This window comes from Cavia porcellus, unplaced genomic scaffold (assembly GCF_034190915.1).
Source record: "Cavia porcellus strain 051 isolate PalLab524CR breed Dunkin Hartley unplaced genomic scaffold, mCavPor4.1 scaffold_23, whole genome shotgun sequence".
In the NCBI taxonomy this organism is placed as follows: Eukaryota; Metazoa; Chordata; class Mammalia; order Rodentia; family Caviidae; genus Cavia; species Cavia porcellus.
This window is the reverse complement of record NW_026947506.1, coordinates 28,204,636-28,217,623: the sequence shown is the minus strand read 5'-3', so window position 1 is coordinate 28,217,623 and position 12,988 is coordinate 28,204,636. Positions and strand designations below refer to the sequence as shown.

Below are 12,988 nucleotides of genomic sequence, written 5' to 3'. Positions count from 1 at the left end.
GAGTGATTATTGGGTTTTGAGATCACAGTTGACTGTACTCTTTAAAAATACTCATTTAGGCTGGGGTGGTAGTGCGTGCCTATAATCACAGCACTCCGTGAGTTAAGAGGATTGCAAGTGTGAACCCAGCCATTGAGATTTAGCAACTCAGGCAGACCCTGTCCCAAAATAAAAATTACAAAGGGCTGAGAATGTAGCTGAGTGTCAAGGTCCTTGGTTATCTCTGTAGTATCGCAAAAAGAAAAAAACTCAGATCTAAAATCACTGTGAAGACCATGTGTCTTTTATAATAAGAAAAAAATTCATTCATCAAATAATTTCTTTTTCATTTTAAAGAGAGTAAAACAAAACAAAACAGAACAAAGCAGATCGGAACAAAACAATGCAAGCAACACAGCATTTCCAAACAAGACAACCAGAAGTCAACAATGGTTGCCACAGTGTTTCCTATTCTCCCCGAAATAGCTGTCCATACCTTCAAATACAATGAATTCAAACAAAGCAAAACAGTATAAAACTGATCAAAACAAAAGAATGAAAGCATTACTGGCCTTCAAAACCAGACAATAGGAAAATCAACGATGGCTACAATAATATCTCTTATTCTTTTCCATCAAATATTTCTTACTGAGTAATGTTTAAATAGCTATCTTCTACCAAAATACATTTTAGGAAAATATATAAAATAACATTGTCTAGAAATATCTTCTTGCTTTTAGGGTCTCTGCCAGGACTTATACACTCTACCTCACTTAATCTTTAAAACATACTAGAAGATTGGTGTTTCATATTTTAAGAAGTTAATTAAACAATATGCCAAAAGCCTTTCAGGTAAGCAGTGGCTAACCGGTGATTCAAATCCAGATCTATTTTACTGTAAAATTTATGTTCTTTTAAGTGCCTTGTGCACATATTAAGACATTGCCTTTGGAAAGTAAAAAGTGTTGATCATGTTAATTAAGTAATCATTGTCATACTATCATCTATATGATTTGTAAATATTGCCTCCCAGCATGGAGCTAATCTTTCCATTTTCTAATAATGCTTTCTGCCGAGTAGAAGTGTTTAAGTTTGATAAAGCACAATGATCAGTTTTAATTTCTTATGTCCTATCTAAGAATCTTTGCTTGATTCCCATATCACAAAGGTGTTTCATGAGAATCTTGATGGCTATTGCTCTTGCATTTAGGTGTATGATTACACTGAGATCACAGTTGTGTTTGTGTGTTGAAATAAGTCTAAGCAACACCCACCCACACCCGTTACAGATATTCCATTATTTCAATATCTGCTCTGAAACTTCCCTGCCCTCACTAAAACATGTAGGAACCTTCAAAAATCAAATGCCTGTAAATTGGTGCTTTTATTTCTGACCTTTCTATTTCCCATAACAAGGTTTGTGTCAATACTACAGCGTTTAATTACAGTAATAGTAAATTTTGAAGTCAGATTGTTTAACCCCTCTAACAGTGTCGGCTGTTCTGGTTTCTTCTCACTTTTTTTTTTGTATAACTTTTGGAATCATCTTGCCAATTTCTCTTCCTCTAAGGAGAAAAAAAAAGCATAGTAGGCTTTTGGTTAGAATTGTGTTTACAGACTGATTTTGGAGTATTATCATTTTAGCACTAATGATCTTCTAAGCCATTGACAAAATACATCTTTCCATTTCTGTAAAGCTTTCTTTGATTTCTCTAAGCAATGTCTTGTTGTTTTCTGGGTAGGGATAATCCCATTCCTGCTGTCAAACTTATTCTTAAGTACCTTTATTATACTGTGAATGTTCTTAATTTCAGTCCTTAAAAACTTAATATAAAAACATGTACTGAAATTGAATTTTGTATGTGCTATGGTTTGAATGTGTTTCATGTGTTAGAAACATAATCCCCAAATTCATGTTAATGTTATTTGGGGATGAAGTTTTAGGGAGATGGTTAGGATTAGATGAGGTCTGGAGGGTGGGGACCTATGATGTAACTAGTGGCTTTATGAGAGGAGGAAGAGAGATCTTCCTCTGGTCAAATTAAGCCCATTTAATTGGCAGTAGATAGGATTTTTTGGTAGCCAGTTCCACAATGCTAAAACTGATTTCACTAAGCTGAGCACTGGATAGATAGAGAAGCATGAGGCAAGAAAACCATTACATCGCTCTGTTCTGGAACTTCAAGCATTCAGCAAACATTTCTCCACTCCTTATGTTCCGCTGGTACTTTCTAGTGCCCTATAATGCTGCTTCTGATCATTTCCCCAGTTTTATCCCTGATCTTTTGTAGAGGAATCTCCCAATCCTTCCCACCATTATACTCAGAAATCCCTCTTACACTCACTCATGTGAGTTGAAGCAATTTGACTAAAGTTTATAAAATAAAGGTCAATTTTCGTTCATACTGTTAAATTGTAAAAGATGGATTTTTTGTAAATGTGCTATAGGAAAGAGAAAACCATACCATGGGAAACAGCATAACAAATTCGAAATTATGTCATAATGTGTCCATCACTCTCGATTTATATAGGGGAGAAAGTTTCAGATCAGAATTTGGCTTTTTCTCCCCTAGAACTGAAAAACTAGTTCATAGGGAAAGAAGTCCACGAGGAAATGCTTGCATATAAAAAATTATAAAGTAAAAAACAAAAAATTCAAATCCAAAAAACTTGGTCTGCCATTTATTCTTTATGTATTAATTGCTATTGTGTATTAATGTTTTTCATGTGAAGCACTATAGGGCTAAGCCACACAAAGTTTCTTTTTATTATCACAGTGTTTCATCTGACCATTTTTTCTTTTTGTTATGAGCATTTCCATGGGTGGCAAGTGGAATTCCAAGATTTCTGCTTCCTGGTTTATGTGTCAGGGTGAGGGCAGGACTTGTGACTATGCTGAGCTATATGTTCCATGATGATGCTCTGTTCTGTGACAATGACCAAGGAGTTTACATGAGTAATGAAGAATTTTTCATCAGTTTACTTTGAGCTAATCAAGGTTTTCATGGGTGGACTCAACCTAATCAAAGGAGCACATTAGCTGTAGTTTTCTCTGGCTGGTGCTGAGCTAAAAGAAATAACCATGTTGCTAACTTCCTCTGCAGAGTCAGCCTCTAGTCATGAAGAGTGGTCTCTGGCTGACATATAGCAAGCAAATGGGACCTCACTCCCACAATGGTGAGCAACTGAATTCTATAATCACTGAACTTGGGAGGGAACCCAAGTCCTAAATCAAACAGCAGCTCCGGCTGACATCTTGATTTCAACCTTGGAAAACCTGAACCTAGAACCCAATTATGTTATGTCCAGACATGTGCTGTGTAGAGACTGAGGTGATGAATTTGTGTTGATTAAAAGCTGATAAGTGTATGACAATTTATTACTGCAGGGGAAAGCGCACACAGTGTGAAATCTTTCTTTATAAATGAATTTTCCTTCAAGACATCTCAAGTTTGAGGATTTGTATTTTTATAAGGTATAGATTGGTGTGTAATCATGCAGTTAATCAAGACTCTTTGCTTTATAATGGGTTTAATTTAGGACATCTAAGGCACCATTCCCAAACGTTTCTTTGCTGATTTCTAAAAGAATAGATAATCACAATCCTTTTTTGAGTATTTATAGTGTATCCAGGACAGGTCTCAGTGTGCCAAGTGTACTCTCATGTTTATCCCTCTGTTTTGCTCTGTGTAATTCTCATTTTACAGATGAGGGAAGAGAAATCCAGAAGGTGGAGGTAGTCCCCAATATCATATTCACTCTGAGTGACAGAATCAGGGTTCAGAGTCCTGATTTAATCATGCCTTGCTCCCATAAAAAATGTGGAAAATTCAGAAAAGCACTGAAAAGAAAATTGCTAGTGACTTCAGCAATCCCAGATAGCCATATAATCATATTTCGTTGTCCATTCTATCTAGGAAGATAGCTATATAAATAGTGATGGGCACATTATAACATAATTTGGACTTCGTTATGCTCAGTGCTGTTTCCCCTGGTATGGTTTTCTCTTTTCCATGGTACATTTTTCTCTTTCCTATAGCACATTTACAAAAAGAAAATATTCACTTTCTTCTTGCAGTATAGCATGCTGTCATCTTGTATGCTTTCGGTTTTTATTCACAGTACAATCTTTCCCCAAAGTTGAGGAAAACTCATCTCCTTTCTGTAGAATCTTTGTGAGCTTTCTTTTAAACCCAGAATTATTGCAGAAAAGAAAGGCAGATGATCAGAAAACTAACAGTTGTGCTAAGGTTGGATTGCATTCAATTTCAATATCAAAATAAGGACAGAGGACTACAGAGAAAAAAGTGTCTAAGGACACTGCCAATGTGAAGAGTAAGTAGAGAGGTCAGTCTGGGAGCCTGGGTGGGTCCAGCTAGACAGAACTCCAGGGTCTGCAAGACCCTAGCATGGAAGTGAGAGAGAAGGCTAGAGGGGTGGAGAGGACCATCCACAGTGCTGTGTTGGATGTGACCAAAAGGTCCACCAGCCAGGACATCTTAACCACAATCACAGGAGCTCTGGGGGTCAAGGACACAGCCACCCTGATGGCTGAGAACTGTGACTGTCAGGGTGATGCTAGGGATTCTCTGAGGACAGATCAATCCTCGGAGGGGACCGAAGAGGACAATCTGAGTTACCCAGAGGAAACTAAATTTAAACACATCAATGGCAATGTTTTGTCTTCTGAATAAGTGCTCAGCTACAGAGAAAAAAATAGAAAGTAGAATTTGTGTGTGTCTAGATCCTGATCATAAATTTGTAACCTTCTCTGCTGGCTCTGTCTAAATCTGTCCTGTGCAGGTTGGCAAATCCATAGGATACCTTTGTTTCTTTGTCATTCGAACCACAGTGATCTCTGACCACTCTGTGGGGTTTGTGGCAGGGGGAGGGTGATAACCTGCCTCCGAAGGCATTTTATTGTATAATACAAATGAGGGGGAAAGTAGGTTTTTAATTCTCTAAAAGCTTCCTGAGTATTAAAAAATGCTTTTGAAAAAAGCCCAAAATTCAATGAATTGATTTAAATACCAGTGATCGAGAACATAAGAATTATTTCCCTTCTAAATCATCCATATAAAGAAAATGATGTTTTACAATATTGAATCTGACTTATCATTGATTCTACCAGATTTGGAAAGTGGCAGAAATGTAGAGCCTGCCTAAGCGTAGAGGAATCAGCAGTTCCTAGTGATCAATGGGGGTGACTGGCTCAATGTTAACAAATAGTGGAAATTGAGGAAGGGGTCCCTAGGGCTTCTAACCACTTAGTTCTGATTTTGGAATCTATTGAAATCTATGTTCTAAGGTCTACTGCTTGGTTCCCCACCACGAAGTTCCTTGTCACTGCAAGTGGAGATGGGGTTGTAATGAGATTTTGGCCTAATAGCTTGGAAACTTCAATGGTGGCTCCCATTGGAGTATCTCAATCTCTTCAGTGCCAGCACCCCTCCCCTCCATTCAGGGAGCCATATAGGCACTTTGAGCTCACCTCACTCCCACCTCCTCCTGTTCAGTGATCTAAAGACTTAGCTCTGGGTCTCTGTGCTGGGAATTTGGGATGGAAGTCTGAAGGAGGCACCATCTCTGTGTGGGCTTTGCAATCCCATGCAAACCCAGGGCCACAGGGGCCAGAAGTCAGCCAAAGGGCTGAGAGCAACAAGCACAGCTCATCTGTAGACAGCAGTAGAACCAGCAGCGAGAGGCCAGGAGAGAGGTTCCCAGGGGTCCTGGCAGTCATCATTTTTTGGCACTTGGTTTGATTTTAGATCTGACTGATTTTCTGTCTTTAGGTTCTGAATTCCATTCTTCAGATTTATGTAAGAAAGTTTCTCTCTCTCTCTCTCTCTCTCTCTCTCTCTCTCTCTCTCTCCCTCTCTCTCTCCATTTATTTATTTATTTGCTTAGCTTCACTCATTTTGATTCCTTATTTATTTGTTTAGGTGTAGGGATTGAATCAGGGCTTGTCACACCCTAAGCATGCACTCTACAAGTGAGCTATGTTCATACTTTCAATTTAATTCCTCTTAATTACAATCCTATAGATCACACTTCTAGTTGCCAATATGGTAGTTAGGAGCTGGGTGTCTGGGAAATAAGATAAACAAATGGACATAAGACAAGAGAAAAATAAGTTTAAAAACATTGATCTTAAATATAATGCTCAAGTCAAAGAATAAATAAGTAAATAGAACTTCATCAAAAAGATGTTTCCTTTTGGGAAGATGCCATTATGAAAGTGGAGAAAAGTCCAAAGAATTGGAGAAAGTATTTGTAAATCATAATTTGATAGAGGACTTTTATCTAGAATATATTTTAAAATTTACAATAGAATTATAAACCTACCAATATAAAAATGGGCTAAAGACTTGAATTAATGTTTCTTCAGTGTACAGTTATGTCACCCTGAGCATGCCAGATCACATCTGATATTTCTTCGAAGAAGATATAGAACTGGGCAAAAAGCACATGAAAAATATTCCACATTATTAGCATTTGAGAACAAATCAAAGTCACAAATATTTCATTCCATATCAGCTACTATGGCTATAAAAAGAAAGATAATAACAGGTACTGGTGAAAAGGTGGAGAAGTCATGCTCTTCCTACACAACTGGTAGAAATGTAAAACAATGCATGTGCTCTGGAAAACTTTTTTATAGTGTTAAAGGTCAAGTTAGCCTAAGTTCTAGAATTTCCACTCTTAGTTATGCAACCAAGAGAAACAGAAACGCAGTCCACATGAAAATTTGCCTATAAATGTTCACAGGGATATTACTCACACTAACTGAGAAGTAAGAACAACTCAAATGTCCATAAATAATGAATAGATAAATAAAATTGGATAGATAGTATAAAGGGGAAGAGGAAATAAATGATTAAGATGTGATATGTATATGTACCAATTCTCCAAGACAAGTGCAATTATTATGTATCATAAACATGTACCAATAAATACAGAAAATGAGGTATATCCTTACAATGGAGTGTCATTCAGTCATAAGAAAAAAAATGAAATTGGTAGATGCTATAAAATAAAACAGCCTTTAAAACATTAGGTTAAGTCAAAGAAGCATGTAGCAAAAGACCACATATCACATTATTGCAACTGCATAAACTGCTCAAAAGAAAAGGAATAGGCAGTGATTTCTAGGCACCATAGAGAGAAAAATATGTGGAACAACTTTTAATGAGCAATGGCTTTCTCTTTGGGGTGGTGAAATGTTCTGAAATTAGATACTGACCATGGATACCCAATGCACGAATATACTAAAAGCCACTTCATTTTATACTTTAAAAGGGTGAACTTCATAGTATGTAAATTGCACCTCAATAAAGCAGGTATTATAAAAAGTGTGATGAATAACTGTATTAGCCTGACTTAATTGCATCAAAAATGATGCAGTTAGAATGACAGTGAGGAATAAAAAGCCAAGTTTTAACTACCTGTGTAACCTTGAACAAGTTACTACTTCTCTGTTTCAAATTTGCTTATCTGCTAATTGTACTCCATGAGGTCATTAGGATGATTAAATGAATTAATACACATAAACCCTATGAAAATTATTCATCACATAGCAAATGCTCAGTAAATGCTAATATGTCTAGTAGTTTTTGATATAACAATTTAATTTACATGGTTGAAGATCTCTTAGATATAATAATTATTTTCTGAAAGCATCACTCCAATTATTCCAGATTAAGCTCCATAAAAACATGGATGGTTAACACCCCATGGAGAGATACTGGGAGCTGCAAATAGGCTGATGAACTAACAGCTAAACAAGCCTTATAGGTAAGAAGCACGTATGAATACTCATTTGCACAGAAATGGATGGAACTCAACTAAGTCAAAATGGAACTCCATGTAAAATAGGAAAGAAGTCACTTTCGCATGTTGGGAAGGTGGACATAGTATTTTATTATGATGTTAACCAAGGAAGAAATGTACTCTGTGACCCAGTTAAAACTTTATACAAGTACAGCCACCAAAAGATAGAAGATATCTAATAAGGTCAAGTCCTTCTTGCCCAATGGGGTTGACTGACATTCAACTGGCTGGCCAACTTCTCTCAGCAAGGTTGTGTTGGCCAGAATCTGTCAGGAAGGAGGTAGCTGGTGCAGAGAATCTGAGGTAACTGGTGCTTCTTCTATATCAGCCATCTTTGTGTAGAACTATTTCCAAAAATTCTGAAATTTCAACATAATCCTCTCACTTCACTCAGGTTATAATTCCTCCTTCCTGCGGTGAACACAGGCATTCTGCCCTCTGCTGTCTGTCTCTGTGCTGAGTGCCTTTGACCCATTCTGCATGGTTCTCTGCACCTCTGCTGTTAGTGTTGCTACATACAGGGAGCTGACAAGGGCATCTTATCACCTCTGCTAAGTGCCCAGTTCATTCCTCATTTAAAGGACCATAATCTTAACCAGTCTCCAGGTTTTTATTTTTCTCAAAACCAGACAATGACTTTCCTAAAGGCGTGTATTATTAAAGTAGAAATTATTAATCTTGTGACATTGGCTCAGAGCACCAGCCTTGGCCTATGGTGGCAACAGAGGTAGCAGGTGATGAGGGAGTGTATGGAAAGGTTTGGGGATCCTTCTTGCAGCTGGGTGTGAAGGCATAAAATCCTATTTTATTGAATTAGCAAAGCCCCACCCATGATTTCATCTCTTCTCCTGCCTCTGCCCTGAAGTTCTTCCTCTAACCACTGGCTGCGAGCCAGCTTCCGTTGTGCTTCCTAGGACATTTCCCACACATAGCTCCATGGAAGGACACCCCAGGCTCCCATTCAGAGGCATTGGCTCCCCTTAGCTTCTTGGAGTGTTGATCTTACAGATAATGGAGCATTTGTCCCAAGAAATGTCTCAGTTAAGGCACCTCTGCTGCAGTCAGTTCTCATTGGTGGCCACAGTGTGGCCTGGCTCGGGCTGGCTCACCTCAGGGCAGGTTCAAGGGACCCTCCGAGTGCCAGTGCTCACTGTACAATGGTCCTGGTTTGAGGCTCTGGCTCAGGTCTCCTCCTACCACTTTCTCTTTCTTACTGGTCTTTTGGCTGTGGGCACTTCAGGAAAACCCCCTCCTCATAAATGTCCATTTCCACACCTAACCAACATCAGGCAGGGAGCCCTTTCAGCAGCCCTCCGGGTACATGGCCAGTACTCAGCAAATGTCATTTGCTGAATGAATCATCTCACGTGCATCTTTCTGGTTACAATGACAAATGACCAAGTCACACAGGCCGAGTTCGCAAGAAGTTGAGTAGAAACGGGTAGGCAGGAATGATGCTGTGTGCCATTTCCAGACCCAAGATCTGAGGGTTGGGAAGCTTCTAGGCCCTGTCTTTTGAATTCTGCCTGTGGGACTTCTGAACTGTCATGCAAGAAGTTCTACCACCATGACACTGCCATGTGCAGAAATGGACCTCTCCAGGTGAGCCATCCCCCATCCCCAAGGCGCTGCATGTGTACGTGAAGCTGCCTTGGACCCATCAAGCCACCATCCAAATCCTATCTGGTCACCTCAGTCATTCCTACAGGGAGCAGAAATATCACCAGTCAGGTTCTGAACAGATTCCTCAACCACAAATAATAAATAATAGATGAATTTTAATGGAACCAGAACAACCTCATCCAGGAATCCCCTCACTACCTCCTTCTAACATTCTGTGGCCTTACTGGAGTGGGGCAGGGAAGGGAATGAGTATCTTGAGTCCATTTGATCCAGGTGAAGGCCCAAGGTAGGTAACTTGCCTAAATCCAAACATTTGATTTGCAACCAGCCTAGAAGTAGAACTGATCTCACTCAAGCCTTTCTTAAGTATATTTGCATCTGACAAGTTTCAGGATTTTGTTTTGAGAAAATGGATGGCAGTAAATAATATATAAAAACACCAAATGCAGAGACAGAGTGACTTCCCTGGCACAGAGCAGAGGTAGCTTCAACTTCTGCTTTTTGATCTCTGGACAATAGATTTGCAAGGAATCGAGATCTTTAGGTCATAAACTTAAAAGCTTGGGTATATTCTTTAATGTGGTTAAAACCACGAGGTCATGGTTTTAGAAAGTAGGACTAATTCAAATATTTTTCCATACCATTTCCAGAAATCATTCCTAAGTGTTAGACTATCTGTCAAGATTTCCCTTGTATAGCGTATGGCTACCATATTACCCCTCAATTTCTTTTTCTGGGTTCTCAAACTAGAATCCTATTTTGAACACTTGCCACCCGGTTGCTACTGACTGAACAATTGCTACTCACTTCAAAGTGGGTGTGGCTTCATGGGTTGTCCCATCTAAATGGCCACCACAGCTATGAACGTTCCAGGTACAATATGAATATCAAAGGTCTTATGTTACTTCTGACTCACTTCCAGAAGAAACCAAAAAGTCAAACCAAATGCAAACCAAAAACAATGTGGAAATAAACCAGTGATAAGTCAGTCAGTTTTCAGCTGACCACAAAGTCTGGACTCCCTGAAACAATGATGAAAGCTGAGATGGCTGAATCCATACAATGGTCAAATAGCACACATTTACATGTGTGACCTGAGTTCTCACAGCCTCTCTGTGAAGTAGGGATTATTACCCTGTTTCACTGGTGAAGACACAAAGGCAATGGGAAAGTTAATCACTAATTCAAGACTTCATAACCAGTAAGAGATGGGCAAGAGGAGGAGAAGTAGGCAAGGTGCCAAAAAGGAGTTAAGAATTTCAGGCTCTTACAACTCTTTACTTAAGAGAAACAAATATCACCCATCAATGAAGTAGAAAATTTTTCTGGCTTATCAGACTAGCAACTGCACATCCTACATCTGTCTATATACCTATATGCATAGTCTGTGAATCCTTACCCCAAGACTCAAAAATTATCAATGTCTGTGTGTTTACTGGTACCTTGGAATTTCACAGCCACGCAAGTCATTAGGTATGTGGTCTGTTGTGCAAGCAAAGTATTAGACCTGATTATTATGTCCACATCAAAAAACACAAAAGTACATACCTATACACTGGTGCCTTTTGGAGTGACCCATGCTGAACTGGTCATCGGGAGCTGGAGAGGCCCAGGAGCAAAAGAGGAGGAGCAGGAACAGAGGAGCCACTGCAAGGATTCTGCATGGGACCTTCATCTCCAAGCTCTCCACTGGAGTCACCACTTGACTGTAGAGGCAGCCAACTGAGGGATACGGACCAGAAAAGCCTGCCCAGCTCTCTTCCTCTTTGTCACACACACATACTTTTCAGTAAGTGTGAACAAATAAAAACCCACAGGAACACTCACAGACCCACAATCAGTAATCGGAGAGAGGCACAAAGTCCAGGGCTGGGAGGAGCTGGAGGGAATCTTCAGCGTGCAGATCTAAGTTAAAAACTGCAGGACAAAGGAAAGCCGGTTTCACGGGGTAGCAACAGCATTTCCGGCCTCCCCAGATGAAGTCAGTGACCATAAAATGCAGGGCTCATTCTGCAGGGCTGCTTAGAGGGCTCTTCCCCTCTCACTCTTGCAAAACAAAACTAAGGTAAAACTAAAACTGACAAAAAGAAAAGCAAACCACCAACACATATTCTTTCAGCGGTGTGATCACAGAGCCCACAGAGTGTAGAAATTATACTGCTTTATACTCACAACATAGGTTTGTTTTAAAGGACTTTCTGTGGTGAGGCCAGTCTTCTTGTTTTGTTGCTAAGGAATATTGAAGATGAGTAGCTATGTGACACCAGAGAAGTTGGCTTACTCCTGAAAGGGTCCAGTTCTGCCAATGTCTTTCTTTTGGTATGCAGAGTGTAAGGGCAATCAGCAGAATTGGATCTTAGCTGAAAGAAGAATCAAAATTGGTTAGAATTAGCCAGCTCATACTTACTTTAAAGGGAGTGGGCCACATCTTTATCCCCAGGATTTCAAAGTGTGTTTACATTTTCTACCTGTGGGTGATTTGTCCATCTCTAAGAGGCTGCTTTTCTGCTTTGAAGGTGACAATAAAACACCATTTTTCACAGGGAAGAAAAAAAATCCTGTAAAAGATCATAGAGAAAGAAAAGGCATTTAATCTGAATGCTTTGTTCTAAAATAAGCTACAGCAAAGTCACGTGCATGGTCAGACAAGACCAGAGGACAGGGCCAAAGTGCCATGGACTAGATAAGAGATCATGCGATTCTTTCTGTCTCTGTTTAGGCCTCAAGGAAAGCTTATTACAGACTGTGACATATTATGGAAGCTATCTAAATTGGCAGCCTTTCTTGAAAGACTGGAAATTTAAACAGCAGATAAAGTTCTAGAACTGTATCCTTTCCAGAGTGTGTGACATTCCAGCTTTTTGTGGTTTGAAGAATTTTTAGAGAGGCATTCATCTTGCAAAGGTAATGTGGCTAAAATTCTCAAACCTGCAGCTAAGAATCACACATGTGGGTGTTTCTCTCACTCAAGCCCAACACTGGTTGAACTAACAGGTGCCATGGGTATTTGAATGTCCTTGGCTATCGGCAGACCTGTGACTTCCGCTGAGGCAAAGATGCTGCTGCTTCCGATCTTGACCCTGTGACCAAAGGAAACTTTGAGAGTCACTAGGACCATGACAGGGGTGGGGCCTAGACTTTGAAGTTCCCGAGGCTTCCGGGGGAAATTGGATAGTGGCGTGATGAAGACAGAAAGGCTCCTGTTTAGCTACGAATCTACCCTTTACCTCTGAGGAACATAAATGTTCTCGTGTTGATTTTCTCCTTTTGTGGGCTAATGATGTTAATAGGGATGCTAGAAAGACTCAGGTGGGTGACATATCAAATGACAAAGCAATGTATCTGACAAGAAATTCAAACTTATAAATCAAAGCTCCAGGTATTTCCCAGTAAGGGTGTGACGGCACTGATGCTCTTCCAGAGAAGACTGAGAACATGGGGGTTGCAGGACAAGTTGTAATGTGTGGGGAGATGCTGTGGGTACAAAAGGATGGTATTGATTGAGTTCTTTCTCTGTTCCTGGTAAAGCTCCAGCCACACACAATCTGATTCATTT

The 12,988-nt window shown here is 39.6% G+C and overlaps 1 protein-coding gene across 5 annotated transcripts in view; it reads right to left on the bottom strand.

Moving 5' to 3' along the window:
* Window positions 1-11,427, bottom strand: part of Aoah (acyloxyacyl hydrolase) — a 199,903-nt gene extending 188,476 nt beyond the window's left edge. The window contains exon 1 of one of the 5 annotated variants that reach the window (XM_063233961.1): window positions 10,981-11,427. In XM_063233961.1, coding sequence (XP_063090031.1) covers window positions 10,981-11,107 — 127 coding nt within the window. In that variant the 5' untranslated portion in view covers window positions 11,108-11,427. The remainder of the gene's footprint in view (window positions 1-10,980) is intronic. The other 4 variants (XM_063233963.1, XM_063233962.1, XM_063233964.1 and 1 more) reach the window with 4 other exon arrangements.
* Window positions 11,428-12,988: the final 1,561 nt, after the last annotated feature.